The sequence below is a fragment of the Mus musculus genome, chromosome 16, assembly GCF_000001635.26.
Source record: "Mus musculus strain C57BL/6J chromosome 16, GRCm38.p6 C57BL/6J".
NCBI classification, from domain to species: Eukaryota; Metazoa; Chordata; class Mammalia; order Rodentia; family Muridae; genus Mus; species Mus musculus.
This window is the reverse complement of record NC_000082.6, coordinates 42,129,807-42,150,894: the sequence shown is the minus strand read 5'-3', so window position 1 is coordinate 42,150,894 and position 21,088 is coordinate 42,129,807. Positions and strand designations below refer to the sequence as shown.

The 21,088-nt window shown below is 39.3% G+C and overlaps 1 protein-coding gene across 6 annotated transcripts in view; it reads right to left on the bottom strand.

The window, feature by feature from the left end:
- Lsamp (limbic system-associated membrane protein) overlaps nt 1-21,088 on the bottom strand; it is a 2,197,426-nt gene that overhangs the window by 30,785 nt on the left and 2,145,553 nt on the right. For all 6 annotated transcript variants that reach the window (XM_030249137.1, XM_030249138.1, NM_001361282.1 and 3 more), the window contains 3 exons: nt 16,455-16,589; nt 6,810-6,930; nt 6,195-6,343 (listed from right to left, as the gene is read on the bottom strand). In XM_030249137.1, the coding sequence (XP_030104997.1) occupies nt 6,195-6,343; nt 6,810-6,930; nt 16,455-16,589 (405 nt within the window). The remainder of the gene's footprint in view (nt 1-6,194; nt 6,344-6,809; nt 6,931-16,454; nt 16,590-21,088) is intronic.

The window sequence follows — 21,088 nt, the reverse complement described above, 5'->3', positions numbered from 1 at the left end:
TTTTTCTCCCTTTGGCTAATGATAGCTGGAATGATGGCAGCCACCAGAAGTTTCCTCTCCCTTATCTTTCAGCTTTTTATCAGTTTTAGCCAAGCATCTGGAAAATTTATCTGGGGAAACCCTAATTCATCTTTTCTTTTATGGGTTTTATTTCTATCATAGAGATGCCAGAGGAGGAAGTCTCCCTGGCAATATGTTTCTTGCCATGATACAGTTTTTCCTGTAGTCCATTTCTTCATCCTACATCTTGCTATCATGCAATCTTCTCCAAAATTTGATGAGCCAGCCAAACTTTGATGATATATCCTGTTAAATGATAGCAAGTATTTTTATTTAAACACTTTGGTCTTAAATAGGTAAGTCTCCCACTTTCATAGTCTCATACTTGGGCTTCTTCCTGTAAAGTAAATACACTGATGGAATTTAGGGTTTAGGGGATCTTCCATACTTCTCATTAATATTCAACATTTGACTGTAAATCTTCCCTGAGGCTCTTTCAGCAAGGTAGAATAATAATGTGGGAGAGACAGGGCTCACTACTTCCCAACTCCTAACACTATAGAGAAACACAATTTGCGTACATTTCCACAGTTTAATCTATTTTAATTTAAATAGTGACCAATGTCAAATAAAAAAACCAACTCACTCCGTCTTCAGATCCTTCACACATCTGGCCTTTGAGAACATTCCTAGGTACCTTATGCACTGTACTCTCTAGCTTGGCTGAAAGTTGTAGGTTAAATGTGGAAGGTGCTTAAGTGCACTGAGATAGAACAGGCAGGTCAATAATGTCCAGAGAACAATTATGTCATCGTCATACCAGTGCCAAGCAGAAAAAAAAATGATGTAAACCTTCACTGTGCATTTGCTATTAGGTTTCCAGCTTTGAAAATAAATAGCTGAAGTGCTTTCACATTTATGTATCAGCTGGAGAACACTGTCCCATAGCATACTCTCTCTGCTGTGTTTTATTTTATGACTACTATTGTTATTCAGAGTGTTTAAGTGACTCAGCTTATTACTTTCTCACTGCACTGGACACAGTTGGATGTATGCACTCTGACTGTCTTTCCACAAGAGCATGTGTATTGCTAAACAGTGCTGCCTTCTCTCCATCGCTGCTTTTACAACTGCTTCCTGACTGGTTATTAGCATCTCAGCCCCGCCTCTGTTAACATCACATTAGGCTTACCACCCCTCCTGAGTTAGTCCAGTTCTCTCTATTCTATCCTTCTGGGTTATCTGTTCTTCCTGATTCTTTTTATCCTCCTTCTCCCCACCATGCTTCCTACAGTTCACAGCAGGGTTGTGGGCTCCCGCAATAGTGAACCAAAAAGTGATGCAGCTACTAATTAAAACGGAAAAAGAAAATTTCACACTGTTGATTTTCAAAACCAGAAAAGAGCAGGCATCGTGGGGGGGGCTTTGTGTTTCTCCCTTGGATGTGGATGCTAGAGGTCAAAGCAGATGAGTGGGAGATGAGGGTGAGACTCTGCAGTTGGCTTTAGAAGCACAGACTGTGGTTTTTTATATGGGCTTTAAGTACGGGGCTTTGCTTTCCTATTGTCTAAATGGGATATGTGGCTACAAGAGGACTATTGGCTGATTCTGCTGGATATCAAAACAATAAAACTAGCCAACCAACCAAAACCAACCTAAGTGGCTGTTAACATTTCACAATGAAGCACTTTGAGATGACTGTACCAAAAAAAAAAAAAAAAAAAAAAAAAAAAAAAAAAAAGCTGAAATGAAGGGTAGGATGTTTATATCAAAATAATTTTCTAACTCTGATTTTATTTCATTGTGAATATTGGGTAACTACTCCTGGAACTCAACTCATTTGATGTCCATTTTGAAATAAAAAGCAACCCACATGTCCACTCACTTCCTTTTGTATCCACAGAGAGTCTTTGAAAGAGTTAGTGTCTATTGTTATATACTGTATGAGGTTAGAGCTTGATAATAGAATGTTTTATTATGAAGGATCTGAAAGAATATGGTTAAGGAGTCTGCTAAGTAGTAAGTACCACCAAAAAAAATAAAAATAAAAAAATTTTAAAATGCCTTTAACACCGAACTCCTAAAATACTAACTTAGAATTTTTTCTGAAGAATAAGTGGAGGCCTTCGTTGTGAAGATTCACTGTACTCATAGATTGCTTGGGCGGGTTTTATCGTCTGGTCAATTACAAGTTTATAAGTTAATGATCTTTTTAAAGTATAAACTGAAATGGAAAAGCACTCCCTGCACACAGGTGCAGAATGGGCCAGCGTAGATGTCTGTATCTTTTTATTCTCTTACCTTCTGTACTTTTAATACATTAACAATCTTCATGCTTCCCTAAACTGATTGACAGAACTTTTCCTTTTACACAGAAATAAGCTGCTAGCTTGGAATATTAGTTGAGAATCTCAACATTTCAAAGACTTAAGTCCCTAGTCCAGGAGTTAGTAAATGTCGGCTGATAGGAAGTAGTAGAGAGGAGGAAAAAGCAGGTCTCTTTCCTGTACAGGAACAGATGATTAACGAGCCAGGAGAAAGGCTTCATGAAGGGAAGAAAAGGGGGTTCAATATTTCTTCACTTCCACACCACAAGCTGTAGCTCCGGACATTTTGGTTTACATAAATAAATAAACAATGTGTTGGTCTATAAACTAGTCATGAGGGATTTCAGACTCAACTTTAAATCTTGAACTCAGTGTATAGATCATTTTGTTTCACTGATTACATAATTGCTGTTCAACAGGGATCCATGGGAACATAGTCAGGCTGTCCTGATGGCTAAAGGACAAGCACATGAAGAAAGTACTTCACATAAGCATCACTTGGGAAGAATTAGTATCACTCAAATAATTGCCCTTGTTTTTCCTCCCTTAAGGGAAGCACTGAGATAAGGCACACCCATCATCTAGTGGGTAAATCTCTAGTTATCTGCATAGGAACACTGAGATGGCTACAACCTATCTGTAGACTCTGAAACTTCTTGTTGCATCAAAACAAATTCACATCTTCATTTGTGGCATGAACACTGCTCTGTCTGAACTGACTAAGGAGCCGAATTCTGTCCCATGCGTATTGTGCTCCAGGATTCACGCATCTAGAAAAATGTGAAATGTTCCATTTAGTTCGGGCATGAAGAAAAATCTGTAAAAGGTATTATTCAAATATATACACTAAAGGAGTCTTTGGCAGAGTACTAGGAGGTGAGGAAAATGAGAACAAATGGAAAGAGAGCATGCTTCCAGTGGCTTAGGAAGAATGTATCATAAACACAATGTATTCTTGCACTCTCATCCACTTATTTTGACCCCTCTGGAGAGGTGAATAGAGAGTGGAGAAGGATACATATATATGTTGCTGAGGATAAAGGATGGCAAATTGACACTGCAAAAGTCAGCATGTCACTGTGGTGGACAGGGCTGGAAATGTGCTGACTAGCCATTAAGGATGAATAATCACGAACTCAGGGACGCTGGCTCTGTGTCTCTACCTGCTGCTGCCTCTGGCTGGCAGCAGCTCACCAGCTGCTGTATCTGCTTTGGCCCAGCTTGGTCAGCAGAGCACCCCGCTGCCCACACAGTGCTTCTGTCAGAGCCTCTGGCTATAGACACCCCTCCTGACACTGGTGGGCGGAGGAACGCCAGCTGCCTTACGATGGCCTTTCCTCCCCTCTCCCTTAAAACTCATTGACTTTGAATGTGAAGAATGGGCAACCTACTTCCACAGGCATATTGTTCCTTTTATTTCTTTCCTTCTCCTTTATTCTCTCACTCCTGTCTTTCTTTTCTTGCCAGCTTCCTCCCTCTCTTTCTTCTTTTACTTAATTTTTAGGCCTGTGCAAACTGGGCCATGGTAAAGCCGCATCTCCAAGACTCTAGCTATGCAGGTTGTGAAGACCTGCTTCCTGAACCTAACGATGGAATTCAGGTGGCCAGGAAGCCACACTGCTCTCATCATAAAAGACATCCACCTTTTCCCCCTTGAAGTTCATAACTGGGCCTTGGATCTAAGAAACAGAGTTGTTAGCTAATTTTCTACAGTGGCAATAACTCCGTTCACTTCGAAACCTAGTGCTATTTCATCTAGTGTTTAGTAAGTACACAATAGCTTAACTTTATTATAAAGCAGGGAAACAATTGTTAACCAAGGGGAAGGCTTATGCTGTGTATATTATGTGCTGCATACAAAACTGGTACTTCTGCATGCATGATGCTGTGTAGAGGGCAGTATGTGACCTCTGAGATGGCTACCACCTATTGCAACACTGTGTTCTTCATAATTGAGGATGACTCTCCCCAAATCATGAAGGACATTGTGATAGGAAACATTTGACTGATTCTCTGATTCTCAGTTTAGAACATGAAATTCTCTAAAATTCTTCATATTTCCTAATTTTACCATGTTAAATCCTTCCATGGATGGTTGCAATGGGTAGTTCCCTTCGATTAGGTCCTACAAGTGTCTCCACTGTCTATAACCCAGCCTTTGCTCTGCCGTCTCTCTGTGAATATTCTCTCCTCAACTTTTCCTTCCTCAGCCTTAAGGCCATGTTTTATTAGTTACTTGAATTGTATAACTCTCCTGCTTTTCATAGTCTCTGTGAGATGAGAAGAAAATATATCTTAATGTGGTATATAATTCTTCATTTTTCTAAATAATCTTGTTGCATTTTCTATTTTGTGATCCCTTTAAAACTTTTCTGTTAGGAGAATGATGTTCTACTTGAGTAGGTTCTTGTAGGTTTTGCAGACTCTCAGATTTATAATTTGAACCTAGGGTTTGCCTATATCCCTGGAATTCCTTAGGTCAGGAAGGAATGGGTAACTACATCTCTTAGTGTGTAGTTCCCCAAGGGTATGGTGAGTATTGTCTCCAGTTGGAGCAAAGACTTTTCACATTTAGTCGTTAGAGACAAATAAGCAGGATAGGAGTTTTCAGCCTCACATTGATGTAGCATTTGTATAGCTATCCCCCATGCAAGGACCACAGACCGAAGCCAGACTATTAAGAATGAGAAACTTAAAGCCATGTCTAGGGTAGTTTATGGTTGTTGTTTTACAAAAGTAGTGTTAGGTATTTAGCAATTTCCAAAACACTTTAATACAACCCTTCAAGAGAACTCTCACTTAAATTGATTTTTCTTCAAAGAATCCTTTTTTCCCCTTGAAGGCTCATCTAAATTGAACATAACAAGATGAAGACATCTTTCCTAGCCATGGTAATTTTTTTCCAAATGTGCATATATAGAGTAAAAAAAAAGTGTTTAGTGGGTTGTTATTTTAAAATAATAATAAAACCTTTAAAGAATTTTCTATTTAATTTAAGTGAATTTTGTGGCTCAGAAGGTTTTAACCATTTTTGCTTTACTGATCCTGATAAATAAAGCCTTCGCGTCTTACATACTATCATCTTCCCATGACCCACTCAGCATCCTCTGTCTCTCAGGGACATTTGAATCTAGAATTATATCTACCTGACCAACAAGGTTGTGGGATTACAGATATTACTGAGCCTGTTGCCCATGAACAAGACTCCAAGGTGGGGTCTCCTACATCCACACCTTTAAAAGGACTGATCCCTTCTCTGCCAACTTTCAGGGTCTTCTCTGATCTTCAGAAATGCTCCCTTTCCTACGATTCTACCTCTGCTGCAAATGGTGAATCAGCAATGTAAACTTACTGTCATAGGGAAACCATCCTACAGAATCTCTTTCTCCTTCAAATTTTATATTATGTGTTAAACATTCTGTCTACCCTTCCTCTTGTGCTAGGAGAAACATTTTCCTTTTCCAGTCTTTCCTTTTCCCAGGAAAAGGAAAACTACTCTCTGGCATATTATAAGAGCCATCCATTTCCTGGCCCTTACATTACCCCAGTTTCTTAAAGAGGCCACCACAAAAATAAATGTATATTCTTTGCATATTCTTGAAGACTAACCAAACAGGAAAAAAAAATGAAACTATGCAACACAGATGAAAAACTGGGAAGTTATCCAAAGTAAGAGAGAAGAGAGAATAGTTCTTCTATTTGTAAATATTGCTGTTTGTGGAGACTGACCATCTCCACTCTGCTTTCAGTGGGAATATTCTTATTTTTGTATAGGGTTTACCTTTAAGGGATGGCGGATAGATTTCAAGTCAATATGCAGGAACTCTATGACTTGCATGGAATCAGGCTCGGTTTTGGCATACTTACTGAAAAGGACTAGGCTGGCATTGGTGACACCGAGCTTGTTGGCAGCCACACAGGTATAGTTGCCATAGTGTTCCTCAGTGACATTGGTCACCGTCAGGGAGGACTGGCCCTCAGTGCTCTTAATCTCAAGGCCATTTGCACTGTTTATCCTAAGAGTAGAAAACAGAAGAGTTAGAGTGATGCAGCTGAAGGGCATGACTTTGTGGTCTCTTCCTCATCTTTACGCTGGAGTTTTTAAAAAGAGGAGAAGAAATTGTGTTTATCTTTTCTCACTTATTCATTATAATTATGTAACTTCTATTATTAGAACCAGTTGATGATGTCCATCCACAAAGAAGAAACAGCAATGGAAGAGTTCCATTAAAGCTAAGTTTCTACTACATTCAAGAATGATATATAGGTGGAAATTATCAATTAAATCATATTCTTCACTATTTTATTTTTTCTTGAGTGCTTTTGGGTTCAGCTTAAGGGCTACAATTCCTAAGTGATGTAATAAAGAAGATGTTGCAAAGGAAACATGTACATTACAGATGAGCAAGGTCTTGCTCTTAGGCTCTGGGAGACTTTGAGATCATCATTTGGAACTTAGGGTATAAAGGGTTTAGCATGTACCTGGTGTCATCCCGGTACCACTCAAAGTCAGGTGCAGGCACCGCTGAGGCTTCACATTTGAGGGAAGCTTGTCGTCCTGTGGTGGCTTCGTTGCTCTTCGACTCCGTGATAGTGGGTGGATCTGTAGCAAGAGCAGACAGATACGGTTACTATGTGTGAGCAAAGGATGCTCTGAGCACAAAGGGCTGCAGTGGGAGATTCTGTAGGAAGGAGGGATACACCAGTTTACATGAAAGGAGGAGGCTCTAGAATTGGTACCCAAGACATCTGATTGGAGAGAGACAAGAAAACAATTATGTGGAAGCATCATTGACATGCCTTGGGATCAGCTAGATGGGACTGGTCACCAGCAAGTTAAAGTAAAGTGAAATATGACTGATGGAATGCACAGTTGGCTTATATAACATTCAATGGCATTTTATGTGAATGGAAGCCAAGCCCCCCCCCTCTCTCTCTCTGTGTGTGTGTGTGTGTGTGTGTGTGTGTGTGTGTGTGTGTGTGTGTTATAGTTTGAGTGTTGGAGCCCATGGAGTTCACAGAGGTACTGGATGTCCTGGAGCTGTGAGCCATCTGCCATGAATGCTTTGAAGCTGAACTCACACCCTTCCTAAGAATGGTGCTTGTACTTAGTCACTGGACAAACACATAATTGGACCATTTTTTTTCTTATTGCTATTATTACTGTAGTTAGTGAAAGCTTTGAGATGTCTGAGGCAAATGAAAGGGTTAAAGTTATTCTAATCTGAAGTTAATCTAATCTTATTTGGTCAGGAAATTTAGCCTAACTGATGAGTTAAAGAAATCTGATGGCATTCTAGAAAGTTATACTTGAAGGGCCTCATGTATATATGCACCACCACCACACCACACCACACCACACCACACCACACCACACCACACCACACCACACCACACCACACCACACAGATAAGAGAGAGACACAAAGCCAATGAGAGGCACACAGAAAGAGAACTTTTTCATCTAAAGGTTAGTTTCCAGGGAGTGATAACTTAGCTGGAAAAAATAGGTAACTTGTATGAAAAAAATAGCTCAAGCACCGCTCAGGTCACTCAGATTTTGTGAAGGAAAAGTTAACTAATAAAATAACTAATAAACTAATAAATAACTAATAAAATAAATAACTAATAAAATAAAAATAACTAATAAAATAAACTTTACAATGCACAATTCACTTAAACATCTGGACTATGCTATTTAAGTTCAGTTTTTGTACTCTTATAGTTTTGGGAATCAGTTTTAATGTTCTTTGTCTACAGAAACTCTGGTCCTGAGTTAGAATCATGTAGAACAATGTCAGACCAGTCTGCCATTGCAGTTACTTTCCATCTCATTTTACCGTTACTATGGATTTTTTTTTTCCAGAGAGAAAAAGAGTAAGAAGGCATTTGGATAATTCTGTCAAATCGTATGTAAATAATATGTAATAATAATAAATAATATGTAAATAATAGTCTGAGGCATTATTGTACTCTTTTGGTTTAGACTTGGCTGCTCATTTTCTTAGAGGCACAAAATGAGAAGATGCTATATTGAAAAGATAGACAGAATAAAAACAAAAACAAAACACTGAACTGAAAGTAGGGGTGCTGGAACATAGTTTTGGTGTGGTTTATGGCCCTCTCAGTACACAGACTTATGTGTAGTCTACCTATAGCCTGAGCCTTGGCTTATCATTTATACAAGAAGGGAACTGTACTTTAAAAGTATATAGCAATTCTCCCAGCCTGATCCTTAAAGCTGAGCTGTCAATATCATTATAGCACATTCATTTTTACACTTTTAACCATGCTTGCCTTTAAATTTCTAGCTTTCTAGATAATTCCCTTGTCTACTCCATAGGTTAGGAGCTAGAGCTAGTGGTCAGTTGTAGGAAATCTGAAATCTGAGGTTTGAGCCTAAGATTTAGAATCATCCACATGAGTTTAAGTTCTTTCCTCCTTCCTTATCTTTTTAAAGAAAGAGACAGCTTAAAATGATCAGCAAGCTTCCATTGAAAAGACTTTCTACTTATGATTGGCTACCTAGGTCATTAAAGCCCATCCTTTCAAAAGATAATGCATGAATTGGATGTATTTTTGCGGCTGGTAGAATTATTGGTAAAGGGATAGAGCATAAAATAGAGAAGGTTTTAAGCTTAGATTTAAATTTGATATATGTGAGCTCAAATTGGAGCTTGGCCCCTCCTTGTTCTTTCTTATTAGAGACTTTAGTACTTTGCCCAGAGTCACAGTGCTTCAATTCCCTCATCAATAAAGTCCTGGAGCTAGCAGCAGGGAGGCCCATTTGGAAGCTGATGAAGGAATTTAGAAAGATTCTGCACCAGGTTTATGATAAAGAGATGGGAAGGAGAGGATGGATTTGAAATATACAGAGTTTTTGAAATGATTACCTAGCAATGGATTAGATGTAAAGGGGAAGGGAGGAAGGAAAAAGGGATAACACCCAGGTTTTTTGTTTGGGCATCAAAAGATGCAATCCACCAAAACAATGTGCACAAAAGGTGGAATATGGCTCAGTGAGTTGAGTTTGATGAAAATGTCTGAGGATCTGAGTTCAGGTCCCCAGCACCCATGTGAAACCCTAAGCATGTTGGTGCATGTCTGTAATGCTAAGATTGGGCGAGGCCTGGTAGATTACTGGCCAGGCAGCCGAGCCAATTGGTGGACTCCACTTTCAGTGAGAAATCCCATCTTAAAACAAAGACAAAGCCAAAAACCAAACAAACCATTAAGGTACAGAACAGTAGAGGAAGACACGTGCAGTTTATCTCTCTTCTTCAAACGTATGCATACACATATGGGCCTATATACACACATGTACACATGTGGATACATGCACGCACATGAACACATGGCATATGCATCACACACACACACACACACACACACACACACACACACACTGTAAATCAATAAATAAGGTAGAGATGACCAACAGTGTAATAGCTCAGTCCAATTAATTTTGTATCCTCACTTATTTTCCATATTTTTCCTGCTCTTCAGACACCCATGCCATCACAGTTGGTAGCTCAGTGTTCCACTGATGTTAGTAGGAAAGACAATGTTACTTCTGATTCAACAGTTTGTTTAATTATTCAATATGGAAAATTAATCCCAAGACATGTTTGTTTCTGGAGGACATACATATAATTGACAAATCCTTACTGAAGACTAATGTTTCATTACTCTGTCATTTATTCAGTCAAGAAAAACACAGATCCTTAAATCCTACCATCACCAATACCGCTACCATCATCACCATAACCACCACCACTATTACTGCCACTACTACCACCATTACCACTACTACCATGAACTCCACTACCACCATCACCATGACCACCACCACCACCACCACCACCATCCCCACCATCACCACCATGTTACTCAGAGCTATAGCATATTGATACAGTATAGTTGAGGTGCATTCCCTCAAAGCCCTCTGGAATAGTATTAGGATCACAAGTCCCAGATGCATAATTTTGCAGAACATTCCTTGCTCTGACTGTTTAAGTCCATATTATTTAACGTACCTATTACTATTATGTATGTCTATTACTTGGGGGATAATGATTTTTTTTTCTGACTAAAAGAAATGGGAACACATTGAGCCTGCTTATCTCATCACTTCTCTTTGTCCTGTTTGGTTTTTGTCTGTTTTTGTTTTGGAGATAGTATCTCACTATGTTGTTCCAAGTTCTTTGGACTTCAGACATTTTGTTCTAAAAGAATAGTTCTTTGTGCTTTTGGGATTTAGCTTTTGGCCAAGGAGCTGGGGGATTTCTTGTTCTCAAAGCTGGATCTAGAACTCATAAAGGCAGACATTCTTGACTAAGGTGCCTGGGGTGTGTGTGGTTATAAGGGACTATTTTGTACTACTTCTACTTTGACCTCTACCATAGAAGCATTTAGCCTTTCAAACTCATCCTTATTTATGAATTTGTTTCACACGTGAGCAGGTAAGCAGCAAACTGTTTCTTAAGCTGTTAGAGGCCCCAGCATGCTGGAAGCTATCTAGAAGCTAGGCATAATAACATTAAATCTAGAAAAAGAATGACTCTGGTCAACCACCAAGTCCAACCACTTGCTTTTTTCATTTAGTACCAGCAAGTTCCTTTCATCAAAGTCAATTCACAGCCACTAATAAGCAACAAAAAAGCCCATTGCTCCTCTTATTTCTCAAATCACATCATGGTCCAGGTCTTCTTCCACTGCTTTTGTGAATGAACATTCCAAAGTTCATTTGCAATGAATTCTGTGTAGCTAAGGCTAAGAAAGAGTCTTATGGAATATACTGTAGCAAGACTTGTAGAGTTAAAATAATACATGTGCCTGCTCAAAATATGGTTTATAATAAACAATGTGGTTCCTACAAATGCTGCACAGAGAGATTCAATTTCATTCTTTACACAATGTTGGAAGAGAGCTTACATAAAATTGTCAAATGATTCCTCCATTGTTTTTAACTTCAAAATTCCAGGTTCTGAAAACATTAATCAGAGCTTTCTTATTCTTACATCACTGATAACAAAATTCTTTCCACCAGAATGATGATAATAAGGATAAGAGTGGCTTAGGCAAAAACTCACATTCATTTAATCTTCCTAATATTGGGAAAGATAGCAAAAAAATCATAAAATTTGAATAAAGGATATGATTTACAACACTATAGACACCTATTAGCACCTATTAGATAAGGATGTTAGACATCCTCATCTGTCCAAATTACAGCCCTAAGAGCAATGCATTAGTAGTGTTATTTGGAGAACAAGAAGGAAAATTTGCAGGGGATTAGTAACTTGTTCTAAAACATTTGAGCCGTGTTTGCTGAAGAATGGATTTAGATCCGTGCTGATCACGTTCGGAACCTCTCTGAGCTGCTTTGTTTGTTTGAATAAGTTCTTTCATTTTATTTTTAAGATTTTATTTTATTTTATGTGTATGAAGTTCTTGCTCACATATATATCTGTGCACCACTTGCATAAAGCCCCCTGCCCTTAGAATTCAGGGAGGTCAGACCCACTGGAACTGGAGTTATGATGGTTGTAAGCTTCCATGGGTATGTGAATACTGGGAACCAAACCAGGATTCTATATAAGAACAATAAGTATCCTTAGCCACTGAGCCAACTCTCCAGCCCCAAGAATAGACTCTTAATAAGGAAATAAAATATAAGTTAAGGGAACTTGAAAAGTTAGTGTTGCAGATTTCTGTAAATGTTTACAGAACATTGAAAAAATGGTAGAACACATAGTGACATAGATTTGAAGATGCAGGTCTGACTTTCTCCTGTGCCTCTACTGTTGCCATAGACACCTGTCTCAGCCTCTTGCCTATGAATACAGACAATGATACCTACGGATCTCGTATACAGGTGTAAGGCAAATGTTGTATGAAATCAGATGTAAAGAACACTTTCAGCATCTAAAGTAGCTACATCAATTGCTTTTGCCTCTACTACTTTCCTGGGTATGGGTAGAAAGAAATTTGAGTTAGACCTTGGAGTCTGAAGTTTGCCATTCATAAGTCCTTTGACTTTAGTCCAGAGAATGTTTACATTCTGTGTATATAAAAGACAGGGGGTGGAGAGAGTATGAAACTAGAGACACAGTTTGGGGTAAGGGAGGCGGTGGAATATTCTGGAAGGCTCTGGGAGAGGAGAATAGCTATGATTAACTCTATAATATGAAATTCTCAAAATATAAGTGAAAATGTTATTTGGAAAATATAAGGGCAGCACTTGTTGTCATGAATAACTTGAGGTCTCACTCTACAGTGAGACATTATTTCCTTAAATTGCTTATCAGGTGACCTTTGAAGCAAAGTACTGTAGAGTCTAGTTAAATTATACACTTACGTTCTGGAACGTTTGCCAAGAGGTTAAACATACCTGTTCCTGTTCTAGGGGATCTTTCAGCTCTCAGTAGCCACCTGGCAGCTTACAACTGTTAGTAACTCTAGACTTAAGGGATCCCATGCCTTCTCTTGGCCATTGTAGGTATCCCCACACATGTGTATACTCAACAGGTGGTGCATGTTGTTCAGTAACCTCTGCTTTTTCTAAACTACCACACATGTAAGAGCTTCAGCGATATCCTTGTCACCGGGCCCCTACCATTTGTATAGGGTGAGCCATTTAGTTCTAGTTGCAGAGTTAGGTGAAAGGGAGATGAAGAGAGGAAATGTTAAAGGTGATCAATGTGTGTGTGTGTGTGTGTGTGTGTGTGTGTGTGTGTGAGAGAGAGAGAGAGAGAGAGAGAGAGAGAGAGAGAGAGAGAGAGAGAGAGAGAGAGAACTATAGGTAAAAGATGGAGACACTAACATGTCAGTTGTGGAGTGGGGGAAGAATGAGATCTAAGAGCATTGTTTAGGAATTTCCTCATGAATAGGAAAGAAGTCCGCTTTAGAAAGATCTGAATAAAAGCAATAGCATGCATCTATTGAAACACTTGCTCTGTGGTAGATACTATCCTAGAGGCACATTAATGCATAATGGAAGGTGCAATTGAGAGCATAGAGCCAGGAAAGTGTATTTCTGTGGTTGATATAATCTGTGCCTTCATAAGACACAGAAAGTCAAAAGTCTTGTCCATTCCATAAATTTCACCAAATTTATTCAATGACAAAGATTTTGAGGCAAAGATTTAGCTTTCTATAGGTGCTTGGACCTCCTACTAGTCAGGAAATAGACTTTGCCTGTAAAATGGCTATGTGCAATGATATAGACCTACTACAGAGGGCGGTTATCTAAGAGAAATAAAAAGGAGAGGCTACAGAATCTGCTGCGAGCTCAACGGGTGAAACTGTTATGTCTCCCTTCCTTACTGTGCTAGCCTCTATGTGTCCTGTAACAAACATCTGTTGGCGAACGAGTAAATGAATCAATGAGTGGCAGTGGGAAAGTTACAAGTGCTGAGATTGCTTCATTTAGTGGTATCCAGGGTATGTTCATTATGATAATCTCTCCCATCAGTAGTTTTCTTAGTCATCCTGTTTGCCTGACCTAATCCTGAAGCCTGTGTTTGAAATGGACTAGAACTGAAGTTAAACAAAAGAAAGAAGATTCAGATGAAGGGATAAAAGTGATCCTGGCTATCTTTCTATAGGTGAGAACCTGCTGTAGACTGAATCTATTTACACACTGAAACTATGTTTGGCTACCTTGGTTTATCTGAACAGAATTTCTGGTGTGAGGACTGATTTTTATATACATGTACTTTATGAGATTTGGATTAAAAAGGTGATTCCAGAGGAATTTGAAAGTAGAATTATTTTCCTGATTTGTAGCCAGCATCATTTATTTATAGAGTTTGTGAAAATATTATGATGGAGTTTTATTTTGAGTTTTCTATCTTTACCTTCAGTTAACACTTACTGACTATTTTTGTGGGGCCAAGCACATTCTTGTTTCTCTTGGTTAGAGCAGATTGGGTGTCTAATTGAATTCTTCCAATATAATTTTTGAGAATCGGTGGGCTCTGCCCATATTTACTGATTCACTCATTACTGGCAAAAGCTCATATTTTCATAAAAGTTTTCTTGAAAATTATCAGTATTTTTTTCCAGATCCAAATTATACTTTAGGGACAGTGAAGAGGGAGCAATGTCAGACTAATTGCTTCAATAATAACAGGACCCGGGCGACTAGCTTTGATCTTGGAAACCATCTCCAATTCAGACCACTTTGATGTTTCATACAATGGAAGCATAAATATTTTCTATTTACTACATGATTGGACTTTCAGAAACCTAATTAAGTTGAAGGTCAATTAAGGGAAAATGAAATCTTGACTCTAAAAGTCAGAGAAGAGGTGGCAGATGATAGCATGGCTATGTGTGCATAAAAGAAGTTAACTAACCTAATTACAAACTTATATAAACACCCAGAGAAATTGCCTTTCATGTGAAAAAAGGACCTAAAGCATTTTATAACATTGAGATCATTAATGCATCTTTGAAACACACCCAGTACTGCAAAAGAATAGTAATACTGGCATTTCAAAACTCTATTACTAAAAAAAAAAAATTGGAGACAGCTAGGGATAAAAGCACTTCACAGCTCATCAAATGCAACCCCTTGCTCTTAAAAATGAGATCATAAACATGGAGTTCAGTGCTGTATCTGTTGTTTTCCCCAAGGTACACAGTAGAGTCTTCACTGCCCATTTCAGAAAGCTATAAGGCTGACTGGAGGTAGGCACTGGAGACCAGGGCATTCCAGCAGAGGCTAAGCCACCTTCAACAAGCTCCATTCCAAAATTCTAAAGCAAGAATATTGATGCTTATCTCATTGAATCATGGTGAGACTAATAGCATGCTTAAATCCCTAATAGGAAGCTATGTTGAGCATTACAAATATTTGAAATTTCTCTTCTTCTTCTTCTTCCTTGGAAGGTTTGGGCTTCAGAGTCAAATAGACCTGAGGCTAAACCCTGCTTTCTTACATTTGCTTTTTTGTTACCTTGGATAGACGATTCCCTAAATTCACACTTGAGTTTCTAATGCTTTAAATTGGACTTGATTATATTTACATTGTCAGGGTTTTCAGAAGACTGGAGTTCATTTATACTGACTCTGGCATATAGGTAACAGCAGCAAAGATGTAGGAAGGGAAAAATGTATTGCATCATGGCCTAAAATTCGCTTTCAGATGTGGGCTAAAGTATTTGTACCACGTGTGATTGTGTATGTATGTGTTATGTGCATAAATGGGTATATGTGTGTATGAGTGTGATAATACATATATGTGCATGGAAAGAGAGGAGAGGAGAGACAGAGAGGGAGAAGGAGAGGGAGAAGGAGAGAGAGCTGTCAGGACATCTCTTTGTCCTTTCCTGTCCTTATGAACAATTATGTGGTAAGGAATCTTGAATATGAATGCTATAGAAAGTCACTCGAAATTGAGTAGCACAAACAAATTTTCTATTCCTTTGCTGGGTGACACACATCCTATAGATCCCCTCTTCCTCCCTTCTCCCACTTTGAACTACATCTAAGGAGCCTTTCATCTGACAAGTTCAAAGTACGATCACTTACCTATGCATCGTAGTGAAATCTTCATTTCTAATGCCTAGGCTTTAGGAGAAATAGATAACCAAAATGAACTTATCAGACATTCCCCTCTAGTCATCAGGGACACACTGTATCTGACCAAATGGGCTTGAATTTGGTCCCAAGGCCAATTAGTTAAAGAGCAGAGGATAAAATATAATCTTGGGGCTATTCAATTCTGACAAACAATGCATTAAGATAAAAATTCCAGCTAAAGTAGATACGGATTGTTGCTTTTCCCAAAGTAGTATGACCTTGCTGTCCACAGGCTCTACAACAGTGCCTGCCAGAAGCTCAAGTGGAGTCTCATCATGTTTTCTTAATTCCACCGTCTGAGTAAAAGACAGAGGCTATTGTGAAATGCATTACTGGTTATATTTAGAATCAGAAAAGTTGATTTATCAAATTCAAAGGCCAAGTCTCGCCCTTGGAAGTGTCCAATGTATAAATGTGCATCCCTGACCAGAGGAACATCTGCTTGAAATGCTATGAGCTTTTGCTAATGGAATCTGTAGAGCTCACTGGGAGTGGAAGCGTGCCCTGGGCACGGAACACCTGCTGCTCCTATACTCACAGTTCACAGTGACCTTGACTTGTTTGACATCCGCCGAGGAGACCTCGTTGGCAGCCTTGCACTCATATTTGCCTGACTGTTCCCTGGTGATGCCTAGGATCTCCAGATATTCTTCTTCTCCTTCAAATTCTCTTCCTGAAAAAAAAAAAAACAGACAATTGCATGATTATTTTTATAAGTCTAAAATATGCAGCAGTTTACTGCTTTCTTTTCCTTTTTAAAGCAACAAATCAACATGGCTTTTCATTAATTTGACAATGCTTTGTTGGAGGCCAGAATCTGCAGATGCAGACGCCAAGATAAAGTTTCTTGTGATTGTGATTAAGTGGGAAGTGCTTTGAGGAAGAACAGGTAGAGGAGTGGGGGGATGGTAGCTGGAAGAGAAAGAAGCCAAACAATGTTATGATGCCAGGTTAAATCTCTAGAAACAATGCTGACTTGGCCCTTTGGGGACTCCGGGGATGACACATGTCCCATTCAACACTGTCCCAATAACAAGAAGATAAGAGACTAGAGTGCTCAAGCATTCATATCTGTCGGTCAAGTATTTGGAATAAAGTAGGGACAGGAGTCGACAGGAAGCACCAGGGATCTGCATGATGCACTGGCAATCCGCTTTACAAGTTACCCTCCTACACCAACCAAGCTGGTCAAAAGAGAGTGAATTGCTTGCAAGAGATGCCACACTCTTCTTATTATGTAGATCTTGCTTATCACAAAAATCATGTGCCGGGACTAGAAAGATGGATCAGTAGTAAAGAGGGCTTCCTGGTCTTCCATAGACCTCAAGTTCAGTTAACAGTAAGTACTTCAGCCACCTCGTAACCACTTGTGAGTCCAGTTCTAAGGAACCTGATACCCTCGTCTGGCTTCTACAGCCACTCACACATATGTGCCACATGCATACATATGTCCACATACATCAAGAAAAATAGATCCATATATTTAAATATAAACCCTGTGCTAATCCTTGTGTTGATTACCATCCAGGCTCTCAACCCATGGGTAGATGCATGAGAGTGTGCAGCTTGAGACACCAAGTCTTGGCATAAGAAGCTACACCCATGTTAACAGTTGGAGTTAGGGACAGGAAGGCTCCATTTTGGAACAATCTACAAAATCAGTTGCTTTATTTCCATAAAGAAAAAGTACACAGGAAATCTTTTACACTCTCACAAGGAACCTAACCAATTTAATGAACCTCTTTTTTTCCTAAATAGATTGAAAGGAAAAATAGCGGGAGGGGACATTAAAGGGGGAAAGAGAGGGTGGACAGGGGGGTTGGACAACAGAAATGACATAGTTAAAGCATAGATAGAAAGGTCCATGGACTTTAACTTTAGTGAAATCCTATGCCCCTCACATTCACAACTCAACTGCCCATTGGGTTAGCACAGAGCAGCTGGGAAGGATGTTGACACAGTCGTGCCCCATGATGGAATCTCGCTCCTCGTCATGCTACACTAAACGATACCAATTAATGGCTCCTCTCAAATGCCACAAGCTGTTCCTTTCCTAAAAAATCCCCAAATGGCCAAATCAACATAACATCCAGACAGCATGGACAGGAATTCATTGTCTTGATATGTCAACCAAGCCTGTTAACTAGACTCCCAGAAGGACACAGGACCTCTTTGATAACATTTTATCACTCAACTGTTGGGAACATCAGAAGCTTCTAATCTCTGCCAACAGACAAGATGACTGGCTTTGAGAAAATAAAGAATAATAATAATACAATTATTTGCTTTGGCTTTAGTGTATTCTGAATAGCACATGTTTTTTACTGAAAGTGATGCACACTAAGACACATCTCAGAATATTATTTCCAAATGGGTTAATTTCTACCTAAGCCTTCCCTTTCCTGTCTTCAAGCATGTAAACAGTCAAGATCATATGCTCCATATGTAGGATGTAAACTATGTAGAAAATATAAAAAGTCACATTTTTGGGGTTTAAGAGTAATGATAGATTATAGCAAGAAGTGTTAAAGGCAACAAGAATTTTAAGATTTTTCTACCTGCCCTCTTTCATAATTGCAAAACTTATTTTATGTGAGTATAGAATTTTCAGTAGGAGAAAGAATGGGTACAGGCTTGGCCATGGGTGAAACACTGCATTCTTTTCAATTCCTACAACATATCTAGAAATGGGGGGAGCGACCACTGATCCCTCCCCACATTCTATTTTCTTAAAGAAATATGTCTGTTGTGGGAGGAAAAAAAAAAAGATACTTTCCTCTGTGTTCCCTCAGGCTTACTAGTTGGAGAATAAAACTATAAATAAAGCCATATTTATTGGATTTGGGGTTTGGGATTCTGATACACCAATGTACATATTAATTAATCTCAACCTATACTCCTCACCGTGCACCCCAGAAGTAGCCAATAAAACAGGTTTTCATCAGATAAACTCTCAGTCTCATGCCTGCAAGAACTTCCCCAATACTACCTGAGAAAGGAAGGAGGGTTTTCCTTTCATGAGAATACCCACAGGGGAGGCAGATATCCTTTCTCCTCCTCCCATGATAGCCTCCTCTACTCCAGTGATACCTCTATTTTTCAGAAGTCAACGCCGGGCTAGAGTCTCATTAAGGTGGAGAAGTTCTGTTAGGATAAAGTACATGAGTTTCCCTCATTCAACCAGCCTGATGATTATTTACACCACTGGATAAGACCTCTGTGTATACATTGTTATTCTTCCTTTCTTTTCTTCTGGATCCTCTAGTTGAAACTCCGGTATTTCTGGCATTCTTGCTATTATATTTTGCTTAAGCCCACAAGGGTTACCTGTAAGGCAGTATTTCTACTACTTCAGTCAAGAATTTCTCATTAGTTCAGAGTGATGGCTTAGGAAGCACGAGGTCTTCTGTTGCAAGCAGTCCAGATTGTAAGCCTCTGGGTTGTTTTCTACCCGTAGCATCTTCCATGAACTTTCATGAGCTTTGCCATTGATTAGGAAGTTGGTAAATGTTTACTCCAGTAGCTTGGTACAGATTTAATATCTGGCTCTTCCACAATGTGAGTGCTGAGACGTAATCTACAATGTAATGCAAGTTGGAAGTCTAAAGCCTTGGGGGGATGATAGGAGCATGAGAATGGGCCCCTCGTAAGGACACAACAGAGAAAGGCATTCGATGAACCAGTAAATGAGGCCTCACCAGACAATCTGTATGCAGACCCTTTGATCTTGGACTTTCCATCTTCTAGAACTGTATTCAATAAGTTCCTGTTGTTTGTAAGCCACCTATAGTTTTTCATTATAGTAGTCCTGATGGGCTGGGACACAGGTGAACAGAATTAAGCAACACAAGAAGGTATTAGAGGCAGTTACAACACCTCACACAGCTTAAGAGAATGGAGCCACATATGGAAGTCATCATAAAAAAATCCATTCTTCTTTAATGGTCCTAATAGAGTATCAGTGTGCTGGGGAAGCTAGTGTGCAGAACATACTGCTGTTAAGGGCTGGGCAGAGGCATTGCTTGATATGTCCTAAGGATGTAAATGCTGTGTGGAATCATTGCTTCAGCCATGAGCTGAGCTCCAAAAGAAACAGGCTTGACAAGATGTTTTCCCTTTGTGTCTCATCAGCTGCAATGGTTTTAAAGCACACCATAAGCCACATGAATGGTGAACCAGAGGATGCTCAAGCAGCACTCCTATTCCCCTGTGCTTTTCCTTTTACTCTCTGTGTATCCTCCTGTGGAGACACAGTCCCCTCTGTCACATGTCTAGCTTCTGACCACTGAAGGATTCCATCACCATGCCCTGCCCCTTCAAAAACTTCTTAGGACAGAAAGGGACCCATAACCTGCCATTTAAGTTGTCTGGAGAACTTGCAAACATCAATTTAGATTTTTCTCCTATTCCAACCTGTTATTGTCTACCCTTATATACATTTTGCTTAAAATGAAAATTTCAAACTTTTTTTTGTATCTTAAACATCTCTCTACCACTTTTCTCACTCTGATGAATGTTATGTTTATTCTGCTGTCTGGTGTTTAATTTAAATTACCCCTGCTTAGTGTAATTTTGTGTCTTCTGGCAATAATTCAGCTAGAAGCCAGATAACTCCCTGTCTTCTTCAGTGTCTGAACCTTTCATACCCTTGCACTCAGCTATCATGACCCCCTTTTTGTCTCTGTGTATTCAGTTGTGCCTTACTAATTCCCTTATTATGTCTTCTTCATGAATCAGAAAGAGGAACACAGGGCTAAGGGCAAGAGGGAAGCATTCTCTTTGGTGTTCCATAGTGTGGAGGCCAAGCAGTCAGAAATAACACTCACTAGAGCATAGCAGGTGTTGTGCTTTGGTGAAATTGAGTTTACAAAGTCAACTAGTCCTTGTAAGTCAGCTGTTGTTTGCAACTGGATATTCTTCTATGGAGCTTCTTACACTCTTTCCTTCTCTCTCTCTCTCTCTCTCTCTCTCTCTCTCTCTCTCTCTCTCTCTCTCTGTATGTGAGTGTGCATGTCTCTCTCTCTCTCTATCACACACACACACACACACAGACACAGAGAAATAGGCATGCATACACACACACACAGAGAAAGAGAGAGAGAGAGAGAGAGAGAGAGAGAGAGAGAGAGAGAGAGAGATATTTAATAAATCAACTACTACTATAAAAATCCA